The sequence below is a fragment of the Sprattus sprattus genome (genome assembly GCF_963457725.1).
Source record: "Sprattus sprattus genome assembly, chromosome: 7".
Taxonomy (NCBI): domain Eukaryota; kingdom Metazoa; phylum Chordata; class Actinopteri; order Clupeiformes; family Clupeidae; genus Sprattus; species Sprattus sprattus.
This window is the reverse complement of record NC_137926.1, coordinates 8709741-8722809: the sequence shown is the minus strand read 5'-3', so window position 1 is coordinate 8722809 and position 13069 is coordinate 8709741. Positions and strand designations below refer to the sequence as shown.

The 13069-nt window shown below is 43.2% G+C and overlaps 1 protein-coding gene across 1 annotated transcript in view; it reads left to right on the top strand.

Moving 5' to 3' along the window:
* nlrc5 (NLR family, CARD domain containing 5) overlaps positions 1 to 13069 on the top strand; it is a gene marked incomplete at both ends in the record, with an annotated part of 31892 nt that overhangs the window by 8362 nt on the left and 10461 nt on the right. Inside the window, 22 exons of the mRNA XM_080842609.1 lie at positions 192 to 281; positions 370 to 432; positions 654 to 707; positions 835 to 918; positions 1422 to 1505; positions 1944 to 2033; positions 2154 to 2201; positions 2304 to 2405; positions 3136 to 3219; positions 3617 to 3700; positions 4310 to 4399; positions 5115 to 5174; positions 5502 to 5585; positions 5904 to 5987; positions 7400 to 7489; positions 7799 to 7864; positions 8378 to 8461; positions 8845 to 8925; positions 9298 to 9381; positions 10591 to 10677; positions 12298 to 12357; positions 12627 to 12677. Coding sequence (XP_080698735.1) covers positions 192 to 281; positions 370 to 432; positions 654 to 707; positions 835 to 918; positions 1422 to 1505; positions 1944 to 2033; positions 2154 to 2201; positions 2304 to 2405; positions 3136 to 3219; positions 3617 to 3700; positions 4310 to 4399; positions 5115 to 5174; positions 5502 to 5585; positions 5904 to 5987; positions 7400 to 7489; positions 7799 to 7864; positions 8378 to 8461; positions 8845 to 8925; positions 9298 to 9381; positions 10591 to 10677; positions 12298 to 12357; positions 12627 to 12677 — 1704 coding nt within the window. The remainder of the gene's footprint in view (positions 1 to 191; positions 282 to 369; positions 433 to 653; positions 708 to 834; positions 919 to 1421; positions 1506 to 1943; positions 2034 to 2153; positions 2202 to 2303; positions 2406 to 3135; positions 3220 to 3616; positions 3701 to 4309; positions 4400 to 5114; positions 5175 to 5501; positions 5586 to 5903; positions 5988 to 7399; positions 7490 to 7798; positions 7865 to 8377; positions 8462 to 8844; positions 8926 to 9297; positions 9382 to 10590; positions 10678 to 12297; positions 12358 to 12626; positions 12678 to 13069) is intronic.

Sequence of the window (13069 nt, the reverse complement as noted above, 5' to 3'; positions counted from 1 at the left end):
CAGTGGGTTCATGAAAAGATACAACTAACCCATGTACTTTACACTAATTCTGTACTTCTACAATACATTCATACACGGCAGATGTTTACATGAAATATATCTCAACAATTATTTTTCAAACATGAATCATACCGGTATTAGCAAGCTTATTTAGTATAAGGTTTTTATTCTCAGTTGCCTTATGTTTACAGACTGGGGAGGAATACTTATACCCGCAGCCAACTGGTCAGACTGGTTGAGAAAGTGCTGACCTGTGACACTCTTCATCTGGTGCTTGTTAAGTGAGTTGAGCTACTATACTGTGCCTTTAATCAGAGATTGTTCTATGATTTAATTTCTTTAAGGGTAATTCATTTTGTTTTTAAACAGGGGAGCAAATGAAAAGACAAATGAAGGACAGGAATTCAACCTCCATTTTATGAGCAGGCAAAGGTTGGTGGACGAGCAGCCAGACAATAGCCTGTTACAGGAATAAGGAAACAAGTCTGCCATATTTAGATAAGAAGATTTAGGGTTGATTAAATATGCAATGTTTTATCGTGGTTATCAAGGTGGTTAGATTGGTTTATTTTAGTTAGGGGAACCCAAGGAGTAGTATAATTTGCCTTTAATATGATTTATCTTGGATAATGTTTGTTTTGTTTTCTGTCTAGTTCGAACAGCTTCAAAAATCATAATCAAGACAGTGAGACTTCAAAGACTCTTGTGTATGTACAAACAAAATAACACGCACATGACACTCACAGTACTTAATTATGATTGCATTAAGAAACAATTTGGTGGTATTAATATTATGTAATATTAACACTGCTGACTTCCCCCCTCTGCTTACAGCTGGACGAATGATAACCTCAGCGTGACCCGTCTGAAGGCCTTGTGTGAGGCCCTGAAGAGCTGCCCCAGCTTGACTAAGCTTGAGTAAGCAGTAACAACACAGTTGTTTCATCCATTGTGATTTAATTAATAATGCATTCATACAAATATAAATATCAAAATGGGCCTTTACATTCCTTACAGACACAGGGAACACTCAAACTAATTACAAACTTAACGGAAATCGTAAAAACTTTTGAAGACCCAACTCTTCAGAGAGCACCTCCCTTACTAACTGGCACTTCGACTAGTGCTTAACTTGCACTTACAGCAGTGACATTCCTGCACTTGTTTTTCTTTTCTTTTCTATTTTGTTTTTCTATTTCTTATGTAAAGTAGTATTTATTGTTACACCAGGTTTCTTTTGCTCGTAGCTTAACCGTTCTCTCCCCTTGTACATCGCTTTGGACAAAAGCGTCTGCTAAATGACTAAATGTTAAATGTGGAAATAAGTTGGAGAGTTTCCTTTAGGCTGTCCTATAGTATTTCTGAGGTTTCAGAAAAAGGCCAGAACAGTGATGGGTCCCCCCCTCTGTTCCTCCACACAGCCTGTCCAGGAACGCGCTGGGAAATCAAGGAGTGAAGAAACTGCTTGCGCTCCTGCCAGCCCTGGAGACCATTCAGGAAGTGATGTAAGAAGCCATGATGGTGCTTGCACAGATGAAGGCCAGAGCTGGGAGTGGTGGAGGGAGGGGGAGGGCATTAAGTAAAGATGCAGGTTGTCTGACAGTCCACAGTCTTAGTATCAATGAGGTAAATGGTAAATAATTAATCAAATAAAGAATCATTGTAAAAAACAGTTCAGTATGTTGACATTGGATCAGGGCAGACAATATATTGACATTGGATCAGTAGTCCCCACGGCTTGGTAACTGGCCAGCCAGAGGTTTTCGTGAGCCAAACACTTCTAGATACCCAGTTTCTAGACTCCACTGCTTGCCAAAACTGAGCTGAGATGTTGTCTTATCCTTAGCCATGCCTCTGGCTATCATACTTCCGTACGGTCAGTCTAGTGCGACAGCTTTGTGAGGATGCACACTTACATAGGCTTATGTTTCTGTCTGTCCCAGTCTCAGTAAGAATGGCGTGGACGTGGACGGTATGGTGCTCATCGCTAACCTGCTCTCCACCTGTGAGCGTCTGATCCAAGTGGATGCCAGGTACTCTTGTCAGCTAAATGTTACCCAAATGCACATATTTGTGTCTGTTTTCTCTGACCTTTGCCATTGCTGTAGCTGGTCGGTTGAGCATTGACCATAGTTGTTTTTTCATTCCAACAGCCACTGCGGAGAGGAAAAACTCGTCTTGAAGTTTCTTCTGAGTAAAAGGTCAAATACTCTCCGCCTCTCATGATAACACATCTAGTCTAATGTCAGTCTAATGTCATTTTACAGTTACAGACTGGTTCAAAGCTACTGTTGTCGTTACAGCTACCTGACCACGTCGCCTAGACAGACCCGATCCCAGATGCAGAAGAGCCTGGCCGACGGCAGCACTGAACAGATCAGGGATCAGTTAAAGAAGACATTCAGGTTTGTCTATTAAAGGAGCTCAGCCCTTCATATCCTGCCGTACAGCCGTATTTATACTGCACGCAAGAGTGACCCTTGCCTGTTTGTCCAGCTTTTGACATCTGCCGCATTTACTGTGTGCAAGAGCGTTTACTGCGTCTTCAAGCTCACTCACTTCCTTAACTTAAGTATAGTTGTGCAAGCTGGCTTGCAGTGTTATCAAAAGGCCTATCTAAGGCTCAGCTAATGGCGTAAAAAAGAGTTCTAAAATAATACGTTTGTTTAACACTCAGTGGAGTTCACTTTTCTGTTTCTAAAAGTAGCGATGATGAATATCTGGCGTTCTGCAAGTTCTGTTGCATCAACATAGATGTCAATTCAAAGTAGAAAGGGGCTTTAGAGCGACACACTCTCTCTTTCTCTCCACATACATACATACACACACTAAAAGCACACACACGCGGAAACTTGCAAACACACAGTGAAGCTACAACTCTATGGTTTAGGTTATGGTTTGGGGTCAGTATTTTTTAAGTAATTGTACGTCAATATATGTAGGTACATTTTGCCCCTTTGTTCCCCTGTTGAGGGTCAGGCGGGGGTCACCCGGGAGTCACCCTAGGAGGGAGTTTTTCGGCTACCATTGGCTACCTTTACACACAGGCATCTGATCCTCTTTAAACTACAGGTGTCTCTGGATCCTTATGCTTTCGATAAAACATTTGAATCTTGACCATTTTATCTCCTGCAGTCTGACGTACAGCCACATCGAGCCGGCCAAAATGGACACACTTTGCCTTAAACTGGGGCAGTTTCCTGGCGTTCTGGATTTAGAGTGAGCTTGTTTCCTGTTTCACATAATGTGCATTATACATTTGCACATAAGGAGGCATTATACATTTGTACATAAGGAGGCATTATACATTTGTACATAAGGAATGCATTATACATTTGCATATAAGGATACAGTATACATTAATATAAACATTATTCATTGACATAAATTAACCAAAAAACTGACTATACAGCCCATTCAGTTCAGTTCAGTTCCCAAATCTAACTCACTCTCTCTCTCACTCTCTTTCTCTCTCTCTCTCTCTCTCTCTCTCTCTCTCTCTCTCTCTCTCTATATATATATATATATATATTTGGCTTCATTAGACATTATTATGACTGATTCAGAAAATGTCAGATATTGGCTGTATGTGTCATAAAACTGTGCGTTTTTCCAGCCTCTCTTTTGGGACGTTTGACGACAGCACCATCTATAAGCTGGTGGAGAACCTTCCTAGCATGCTGTGTCTTCAGCTGCTGAGGTGAGCAGATCTGGCTGTGGCCTCGATTGAGCTACTGCCATTGACACGGAACACTGTGTGGTTGATAAATAGTGCGATACAGGTTCATGAGGTAGAGGAGTCGTTCCGCAATCGGAAGGTTGCTAGTTAGATCCCGACTCCTCCTCACCAAGTGTTGAAGTTCCCTTAAGCATCACATTGAACCCCCAACCGCTCCCGATGTTTAGTTTTGGATATTAGCCTCTGCCATCTGTGTGTGAATGGGTAAATTACATTCATCTGTAAAGCACTTTGAGAGCTCCATGAGTAGAAAAGCGCTATATAGATGCAGTCCATTTACCATTTACCATAATATCTAGTTAACTTTTTACGTGTAATTAATAGAGTCTCCCCACACTGGCTTTATCTCCTACCACCTGTGTCAAAATGATTGCAGAGAGAATAAAGTCACTGAAGTTCCATATGATTTAAAATCATTTTTCTTTTTTATCTGTGTGTGTATGCTTGACGTAGACAAATTCATCAGGTGTGGTGTTGGTCATGGTTATATGGTACATCTGTGTGTGTGCTTGAAGGTGTTTGTCGTGTTTCTTTGTTGTAATATCTTGATTTTTGTCCCGTTTCCTCCAGGATTAGTCATGTCGAGATGTCCACAGGCGGGGCCCTGATGTTGGTCCGTTCCCTGACTGACTGCCCGCGGGTCAAAGCAGTGGAGCTCAGGTGCATTTCCCTACTTCCTGATCATTTTTTTTTTTAAGATTTATTTTTGGGCTTTAATCGATAGTTGTAGTGAAGAGTGGGTCAGGAAATGAGAGGGCGAAGAGGTGGGGAGTGGACAGGAGAAATGACATCAGGCCGGAATCGATCCTGTGTCCTCCATGGGCATCAAGCCCGAATGTGGTCGGGGCTGCTGGTTGCGCCACAGTGCCCCCTTACTTCCTGATCCTGATCGTTTATAACACATGCTCCTTTATGACTGTAATAACCCTGAGGCTTGAGCAGATGTGTTCACTGCATAGATTATCTTCAGTTGTTTTGTTTTTTAACTCTCCCTTTCGCTCAGCTGAAGCTGCACTGATAGACCTGATGTGTTAATCCTGTTTAAATAGCTCGTACTCAATACTATTTCCCATTTTTTTTTTGATGATCATGAACAACAGTAACCTTTCATCCATAGTAACCAATGCACTGACCTTTTAGGAAAGACTCATTTTAAATGTCTATTTAAATGCAAATTATATATTTACTCCTTTTCACTTTAACAAATCAACATGTAATTTGCCCTGGGGTGCCCGGACCTTTACACACAACTGTTTGCAAGATAACCTTCTACTAGTGCGTTATTGCACAAGTGTGTGATTTTATCTGCTACATGCCTTTGGGCATACATACTGTAGGCATTTGAAAGAGAGTAATAAAGATGGGTGTTTCTCAGGCCCAGGGGAGAAGCCTTCATCAAGTTTGAGGAGGTGAAAGCAGAGTACACCACCTGCAGGTGAGGGTTATTTCTGTCTTTCTGCGGAGGCTCACCAGGAAGTAATTAGTACGTTTTGGATGTGGCTGTGTGTGTGTGTGGTGTGTGTGTGTGTGGTTGTGTGTGTGTGTGTGTGTGTGTGTGTGTGTGTGTGTGTGTGTGTGTGTGTGTGGTTGTGTGTGTGTGTGTGTGTGTGTGTGTGTGTGTGTGTGTGTGTGTGCAATAATATGTACCCATCAGGAAGTAATCTCTCTGAAATTGTGGTTGTGTGTGTGTGCAATACAATGTACCAACCAGTAAGACGGTTGGTGCAGCTGTGATGTCATTGTTCTTGGCTTGTTTCTCCAGGCTTAGTCAGTGTAAGCTGACTCGCAAGGATGTAGAAGAACTTTCTGGAATCCTGGAGCACTGTACTCGTCTCTCTGACCTTGAGTATGTGTCCGCTTCTGTTATTCAGATGTGCATATCTAGCTATGTAAAGTGGCTTGTACATATCTATCTTTCTAATGTGACTTCAGTGAACATGAAAACAAGATTTCTTCAGCACTTCAGCTTCACGGCCTTGACTGTATGACCTTGACCTTGACCCTTACTTTGGCCACTTGTAACTAAGTGCACTATGTATGAAGTCCTTTATCAATTCAATATACAATCTCCCGTCGTTATTAAATGTCGTCATGGAATATGGCCTGAGGTCTGACCCAGGTTTCGTTCTGAATGTTTATTTGTAAACACTCTTCACTCCTCTAGTTTGTCCAGTAACCTCCTGAGAGATGACGGTATGCAGGTCTTAATGGGCCGGCTCCCAAAGCTGCAGATTGGAAACTCCGTGAAGTAAGTCACTCACAGCAAAGAGAAGGTCGACATTGATTTATTTAGCGTGTACGCTCCGTGGGACGCCCCCCCTGAACTTGTCGGCAGTGTTATTTTTCAAGTCTACTGACAGGAAGACACAAACACACAAACTTAATTCTCAGTTGCCAGAAAGCATACCGTGTCTCATCACAGTGCAGGGAGAGCACAACAGGCCATTAGGCCCACGTAGGTTGGGTATGGGTGTGGGTGTGGGTGTGTGTGTTTGTGTGAGTGTGAGTGTGTGTGTTTGAGTGTGTGTGTTTGAGTGTGTGTGTGTGTGTGTGTGTGTGTGTGTGTGTGTGTGTGTGTGTGTGTGTGAGTGTGAGTGTGTGTGTGTGGCTGTGTGTGTGTGTGTGTGTGTTTTTCTGAGTATTGTGTAGGTATGTGTTTGTGTGTGTGTGTGCGTGGGCATTTGTTCTGTGTGTGTGTGAGTGTGTGTGTGTGTGTGTGTGTGTGTGTGTGTGTAGTGATGTGTTCTGTGTGTGTGAGTGAATGAGTATGTGATTGTGTGTGTGTGTGTGTAGTGATGTGTTCTGTGTGTGTGACTGAATGAGTATGTGATTGTGTGTGTGTGTGTGTGTGTGTGTGTGTGCGTGCGTGGGCATTTGTTCTGTGTGTGTGTGTGTGTGTGTGTAGTGATGTGTTCTGTGTGTGTGAGTGAATGAGTATGTGTGTTTGTGATTGTGTGTTTGTGAGTGTGTGTGTGTGTGTGTGCGTGCGTGGGCATTTGTTCTCTGTGTGTGTATGTGTGTGTAGTGATGTGTTCTGTGTGTGTGAGTGAATGAGTATGTGTGTGTGTGATTGTGTGTTTGTGAGTGTGTGTGTGTGTGTGCGTGTGGTTGTGTGTGTGTGTGTGTGTGTGTGTGTGTGTGTAGGTATGTGTTCTGTGTGTGTGTGTGTATGTGAATGTGATTGTGGGTAAGATACACATAGGGGGCTGTACTCACAACACTGCAACACTTCCAGTGCGCACACACACACACACACACGAGTGATGTACGTGAGTTTGATTTTTTCATTTTGTTGTTTTGGAAACTGCTGTGTTTGAGATCCCTCTCTTTGTGTTGCTGGATAGTTTGAATGACAACAGGCTCACTGCTGCTCTGACACCCTGTAGACCCGGTTCAAGTGGGGTGACTACTTACTCCCTTCGCTACAGTGTGTGTGTGTGTATGTGAGTGAGTGTGCTTGTGTGTGTGTGTTAGTGTGAGTGAGTGTGTATGTGTGTTTGTGTGAGTGTGTGTGTGTGTGTGTGTTTGTGTGTGTGTGTGAGAGAGAGGGTATGTGTTATGTGTGAGTGTGTGTGTGTGTGTGTGTGAGAGAGAGGGTATGTGTTATGTGTGTGTGGAAACTGCTGTGTTTGAGATCTCTCTCTTTGTGTTGCTGGATAGTTTGAATGACAACAGGCTCACTGCAGCTGGCGCTCTGCACCTGGTCAACTCCATCAACACCTGTGAGAGGGTGGTGGCAGTGGCAGTCAGGTGCGGCCTCATTCCACAACCTCATTTACTCGTTTTTTTTAAACCTCACCTGTGTGATGTGATTTTCTTTTATCTCTATATTACAAAATATATTACAAACTGCAAACAAACATGTTATTGCTCATAATAATCTCTGTTCTCATACATTCAAAATATATTACAAACTGAAAAAAAACATGTTATTCCTCATAATAACCTCTGTTCTCATACATTCAAAACAAAGCAAAAATATGATGCCCTTACTAGTTACATGCTGTTCCTCTTCATGTCTGTAAGATGTGTCCTTTCTGGTCTTTGTCTTGGTGTTAGTCTGGGGGCTGAGGAGAAGTGTCTCATCCGCTTCATGCAGGAGAGCGTGCAGGAGAAGAGCCTAAGGTGGGGTAGCGCACAGGAAACCCACGACCTCACACCGACACCCACGACCTCAAGACTTCATGTTCCACTCTCAGATGCATGAAAGGAGTGTGTGTTTGTGTTTGTGCGTGTGTGTGTGAGCCTGGCTCTTTGCCGTTGCGGTTGTTGTCTGACACCCTGTGTAGACCAAGTTCAAGTGGGGTGAATACTCGCTCTCCCTTCGCTACAGTGTGTGTGTGTGTGTGTGTGTGAGTGAATGTGTTTGTGGTTGTGTGTGTGTGTGTGTTCGTGTGAGGGAGTGTGTATTTGTGTTCTCTGTGTGTGTGTGTGTGTGTGTGTGTGTGTGTGTGTGTGTGTGGTCACAAAGCAGCTTTCGTTCATAGAGGAAGTAAATGTACTCCACTTTTCTTCATTTCAGCACAGTATTATATTCCATGTGCATCACATCACTCTCCTCTCTCTCTCTCTGTTTTAACACCCCTCCCCCCTTTCTTCCCTCGCCCTCCTCATCCTCCCTCTGATCATTTCCTGTAGCCTGAGAGAATGCAACTTCAGAGCTGAGCATCTGCAGAAACTTATGGACATCCTCTGCAGATGCCACAAACTGGTCAAACTAGAGTGAGTTTTATTACATCCAGATAGAACGCACTTAACCATGTTATTATCTTGTAGTTTATATTCTTTCTGTACAATTGTGAAAGTCATAATTAGGCAATTTGGTTATACTTTAATTACATTTAGTGACATTTTTAACAATGACCAGTGGCTGTGTGCACTTACAAAAAAACAGAGACCCATCCAAACCCCCAGTATCAAACCCACAGTGAGAAGAACTACTAATACTAAATAATAGTATTGGCAAAGCACTAGCTTAGCACAAATTACAAGCTGAGCACAACGCACTAGCTTAGCACAAAGCATTAGCTTAGCACAAAGCACTTTTGGTAATAGTGTTGTCATAGTGTTTTAGTGCCTAAATGTGTGGTTTCTCTGGCCTGCAGACTGCTCTGTAATACCCTGCACAGTGGAAGCCTGAGCATACTGAACGACCTGGCCCAACTGTCCTCACTGCACAGCCTGGAGTAAGTGTGATAACTGACACAGGCATTATCTGAAGACGCACACGCACACGCACACGCACACGCACACGCACACGCACATGCTTTTAACCACATATACAGAATTGGGCTCATCTAAGCATTTTAGTCTGACTTCTGACAGAGACTTTTTTGTCTGAAGTTTAAATATCACGCGCACACACACACACACACACACACACACACACTTATCACCATCCTTATATAATGTAGTTCAATTAAGCATACATGTACTCGTATGTACTCTATAACTTGAATCATTCAGAAACAAGTTAGAGTTATACACAATACTCTGACAGTATTTGCCATTGCTGTGAGTGGATCAGTATCTTTGTATGTCTTTTTGTGGCCCTTCAGAATGAAGAGGAATGGATTGGGTTCTGAGGAGATAGAGGAGTTCTTCCAACACATGAGCCAGCATCAACCCCAGTGGACCATCAGGTGAGAGAGAGGCCGAGGAGCGAGAGAGCTTTCTGTGAACTTTGAAGAAGGTGTCTGAGGCTGCTGAAAAAGGAAGCCAGTGGTTATGGCGGAGGCGCTCATAGTCTACTTTGGGACATGTGAATTAACCTGTATTACCCGAAGAAGCATGTTGTCGTAAAATGTTTGGGTACCTACGGTGAGCAGGGTTCATATCTCAGTTTATTCCCTTACCCTAACCTGGGTTCATAATCTCTCCCACCCCAGCCCCCTCTGTTACCCTAACCTGGGTTCATAATCTCTCCCACCCCCAGCCCCCTCTGTTACCCTAACCTGGGTTCATTATCTCTCCCACCCCCAGCCCCCTCTGTTACCCTAACCTGGGTTCATTATCTCTCCCACCCCCAGCCCCTTAGGTTACCCTAACCTGGGTTCATAATCTCTCCCGACCCCAGCCCCTTAGGTTCGTATCTAGTTCCTTCCCTTGCCCTAGCCCCAGACCCTTAGCTTCGTATCTAGTTCCTACCCTTGCCCTAGCCCCAGACCCTTAGCTTCGTATCTAGTTCCTACCCTTGCCCTAGCCCCAGCCCCTTAGGTTCGTATCTAGTTCCTACCCTTGCCCCAGCCCCAGCCCCAGCCCCAGCCCGTCCCACCCCTTACCCTGGATAGCCTGAGTACTTGCATGTGATGGTGAGAGGTTTGTCCACTATGAGAAGTCCCCAATCAATAGCACTTTTTTTTTTTAAAGATTTATTTTTGGGCTTTAATAGATAGTTGAAGTGAAGAGTGGGACAGGAAACGTGAGGGAGAAGAGGTGGGGAGTGGACAGCAGAAATGACATCAGGCCGGAATCAAACCTGTGTCCTCCATGGGCATCAAGCCCGAATCTGGTCGGGGCTACTGGTTGCACCACAGTGCCCCCCATAGCACAAGGAATTTAACATATTGTCCTCTGTGTATAACTAAAACAGATAATGGTATACCCATATTTTCACACACAAAAAATGTATACACAAAAAAAATGTGTTACGGTCCATAAAGGGGTTGTTTGTGTATTGACACGCAAAACTCCAGTGGCATAACTCTGACACACCTTCACCTTAAAGTCATTTCTCGGTACTCTCCCCATGGAGACCAATTACTCTGTGATGCAGGGCCAGGCGGATGAGATTGCAGATTAGCATGGAGGTGGGCACTGTTGTGAATGAGGTCACTGTTCCTCTCTGCTAGGATTGAGGAGGAGTGGATGAGAGAAGAGGCAGTGGTTGTCCTTGTAGCCGGCTGCCTAAATGTGAACGCCAACATTCAGGAGATTGGGTAAGACCTAAACCTGTCATGTCTTATTCTTATACTTTTATTGTTTTATTTTGATATCTTATTTTTAATGATTTAAAAGGTACAGTATGTTATTAGCTATAGTCCAGTACACTTTGTGTCAAATTTAGCAAATGGTCTTTTAGCTGTCTGTTGCTTCTATGGTCTTTTAGCTGTCTGTTGCTATGCGTGCAATAAAAACGACTTGTCTTGTACGCAGACAATTAAAAAGCTCTGTAAATGGGAAACAAACACAGTGGCTCAGAATAAACCATAAACAATCAACACATTGCTTCAGCCGCACAGAAGGGAAGGGTGTAATTTGATTGGCTGTTAAGCTCAAATATCAACAACCTTTCGCCAGAATTGCAGACTTGACCTTTAAGTCAGATTCAAAAATGAAGTGTCTGAATTGTTGTCAGGAGACGTCAGGACTCAGATGGATATTTCAGATCAAGCAGAATATTTCGAATTTCGAATACATCTAGGTGAAGATTGGTGGAGACACTTACAGGAAGAACTAACAGACTGATGGGAGAATACTCAGAAGTAAACGTGTTTTTACAAGTAAACAACAAGACTAGAAATTATACCAAAAACTAAATCCAAAATACACAGCATCAAACACTGGAAACGCGTAAACTGTGAATATAACTGTCTACACTAGATTTACAATTTAACCATAACACTCTCAGAGTCAAACTCTGGGATAAAACAAACTCGGGATTACTCTAATCAGGGAAACCAGTGCGCTGGGGCGCGGAACTAGAAAGACAGTCACTGAATACCTGGGGTCGTCTTTACGAATATTAGGGAAACGCTGGAGTGGAATCCAGGTGACACAGAGAGCGCAAGGGCGTGGAACTGAAAGTTACGAGACATTGCTCGAGTAGACTAAAGCGCTCGGGACGTATCTTCGTCCATTTAACGACAAGACCGCAAAGGGTAGTGAGGAGTATATGTAGGGGAGTGTCAGGTGTGTGTGATTCGTCATTAGCAGAAGTGAATGAAGTGCAGCTGGGAGAGTGAGAATGAGAATACTGAAGGGGGCATGGCCGGAGCAGAGGGCAGGGCAGATGTGACTGTTGTTATGGGACCACAGGTTTATTTCTGCTTTATCAACAAAAATAGACACACAAAAACAAGCATTCAGTTACAGGAACTAAGAAATAGGACGTTTGAACTTAAACGTAAACGTGCAGGCCTACAAACACGATACATATGGCATATGCCACATTGAGGTGTGAACACATCAAACAGGGTCGAGGTTACCCAGTGGTTACCACAGAAAGGTATTATTTTGTCAGCGAAAAAAAGCACCCTCCATTTTCTGGTATATACAATATCCCCATGTGAGCACCTGTTCAAAGTGACACAGATTTTTTCCAGATATCTGCAGTATTCTTGGTGAAGTGTTTTATATTAGTCTAAGAACAGTGATTTTAATACAATTTAGTGTTTTATATGAGTCTAAGAACAGTGATTTCAATACAATTAAGTGTTTTATTTGTGACAAAAAGCAGTGATTTAAATATAATTAAGTGTTTTATTTGTGACAAAGAACAGTGATTTGAATATAATGAATGATGGAAAGCATGTACAGAACACTTTTCTCTATTGCAGGGTCACCAACAGTCTCTTGACAGTGTCTTTGACAAGGAATGCCCATATCGCAAATCACAGGTATGTGAGGAAAAAAGCTAATTTCGTATTTTCATGAACCCTAAAGTGGCCCTTTCCCCATGTTGTTTGAATCTAATGAACCCTTTGGCAGTGGACTTCTTTCAGTGGACCCTTGGGACTTCCTCAGCCTGTGGAGTCAGACTTTATCCACCCTATTACTTTGCCTCCTCGTGTCACTGAAATAGCTGTGCACCCATAGCGTGCTGAAGAGTGCCCTCTCTGTGGAGCCTCTCCCTTCAGTAGAGTTATGACTCGTTTTCTCTCCACAGTGGTAACCGTGGTAACTCTGTGGGCACTGCCTCTTCCTTGAAGTCTGTCAGGTAGGTGCGGTCTCTACCCACTGATTACTCAACTTAGCAGTATGTATCTGGTTTTACAGTCGCATACGTTATAAATGACACTGTATGTTATTAGTAATGTTACAATTTTTTCAAATCATTTTATTTCTTGTACCAATACCATGAACAATTTTCCCAAACACTTAATACAGTTGGCTTTACAGACACACACCTCTGCATATCAGTTAGCCTTTGGTGCAAAATGCACTCCAACAACCACACCACAACCATTGCTGCTGTAACTTTAACACATGTACAATACGTCCCAAGGGTCCCTATGCTTCCAATGCCGCTAACATGTCCGCTGCGCCTCTGTCCGGCAGTAATGGCAAGATGGGTAATTGGCATTCTGACGTGTTCTCACATCGCAACTA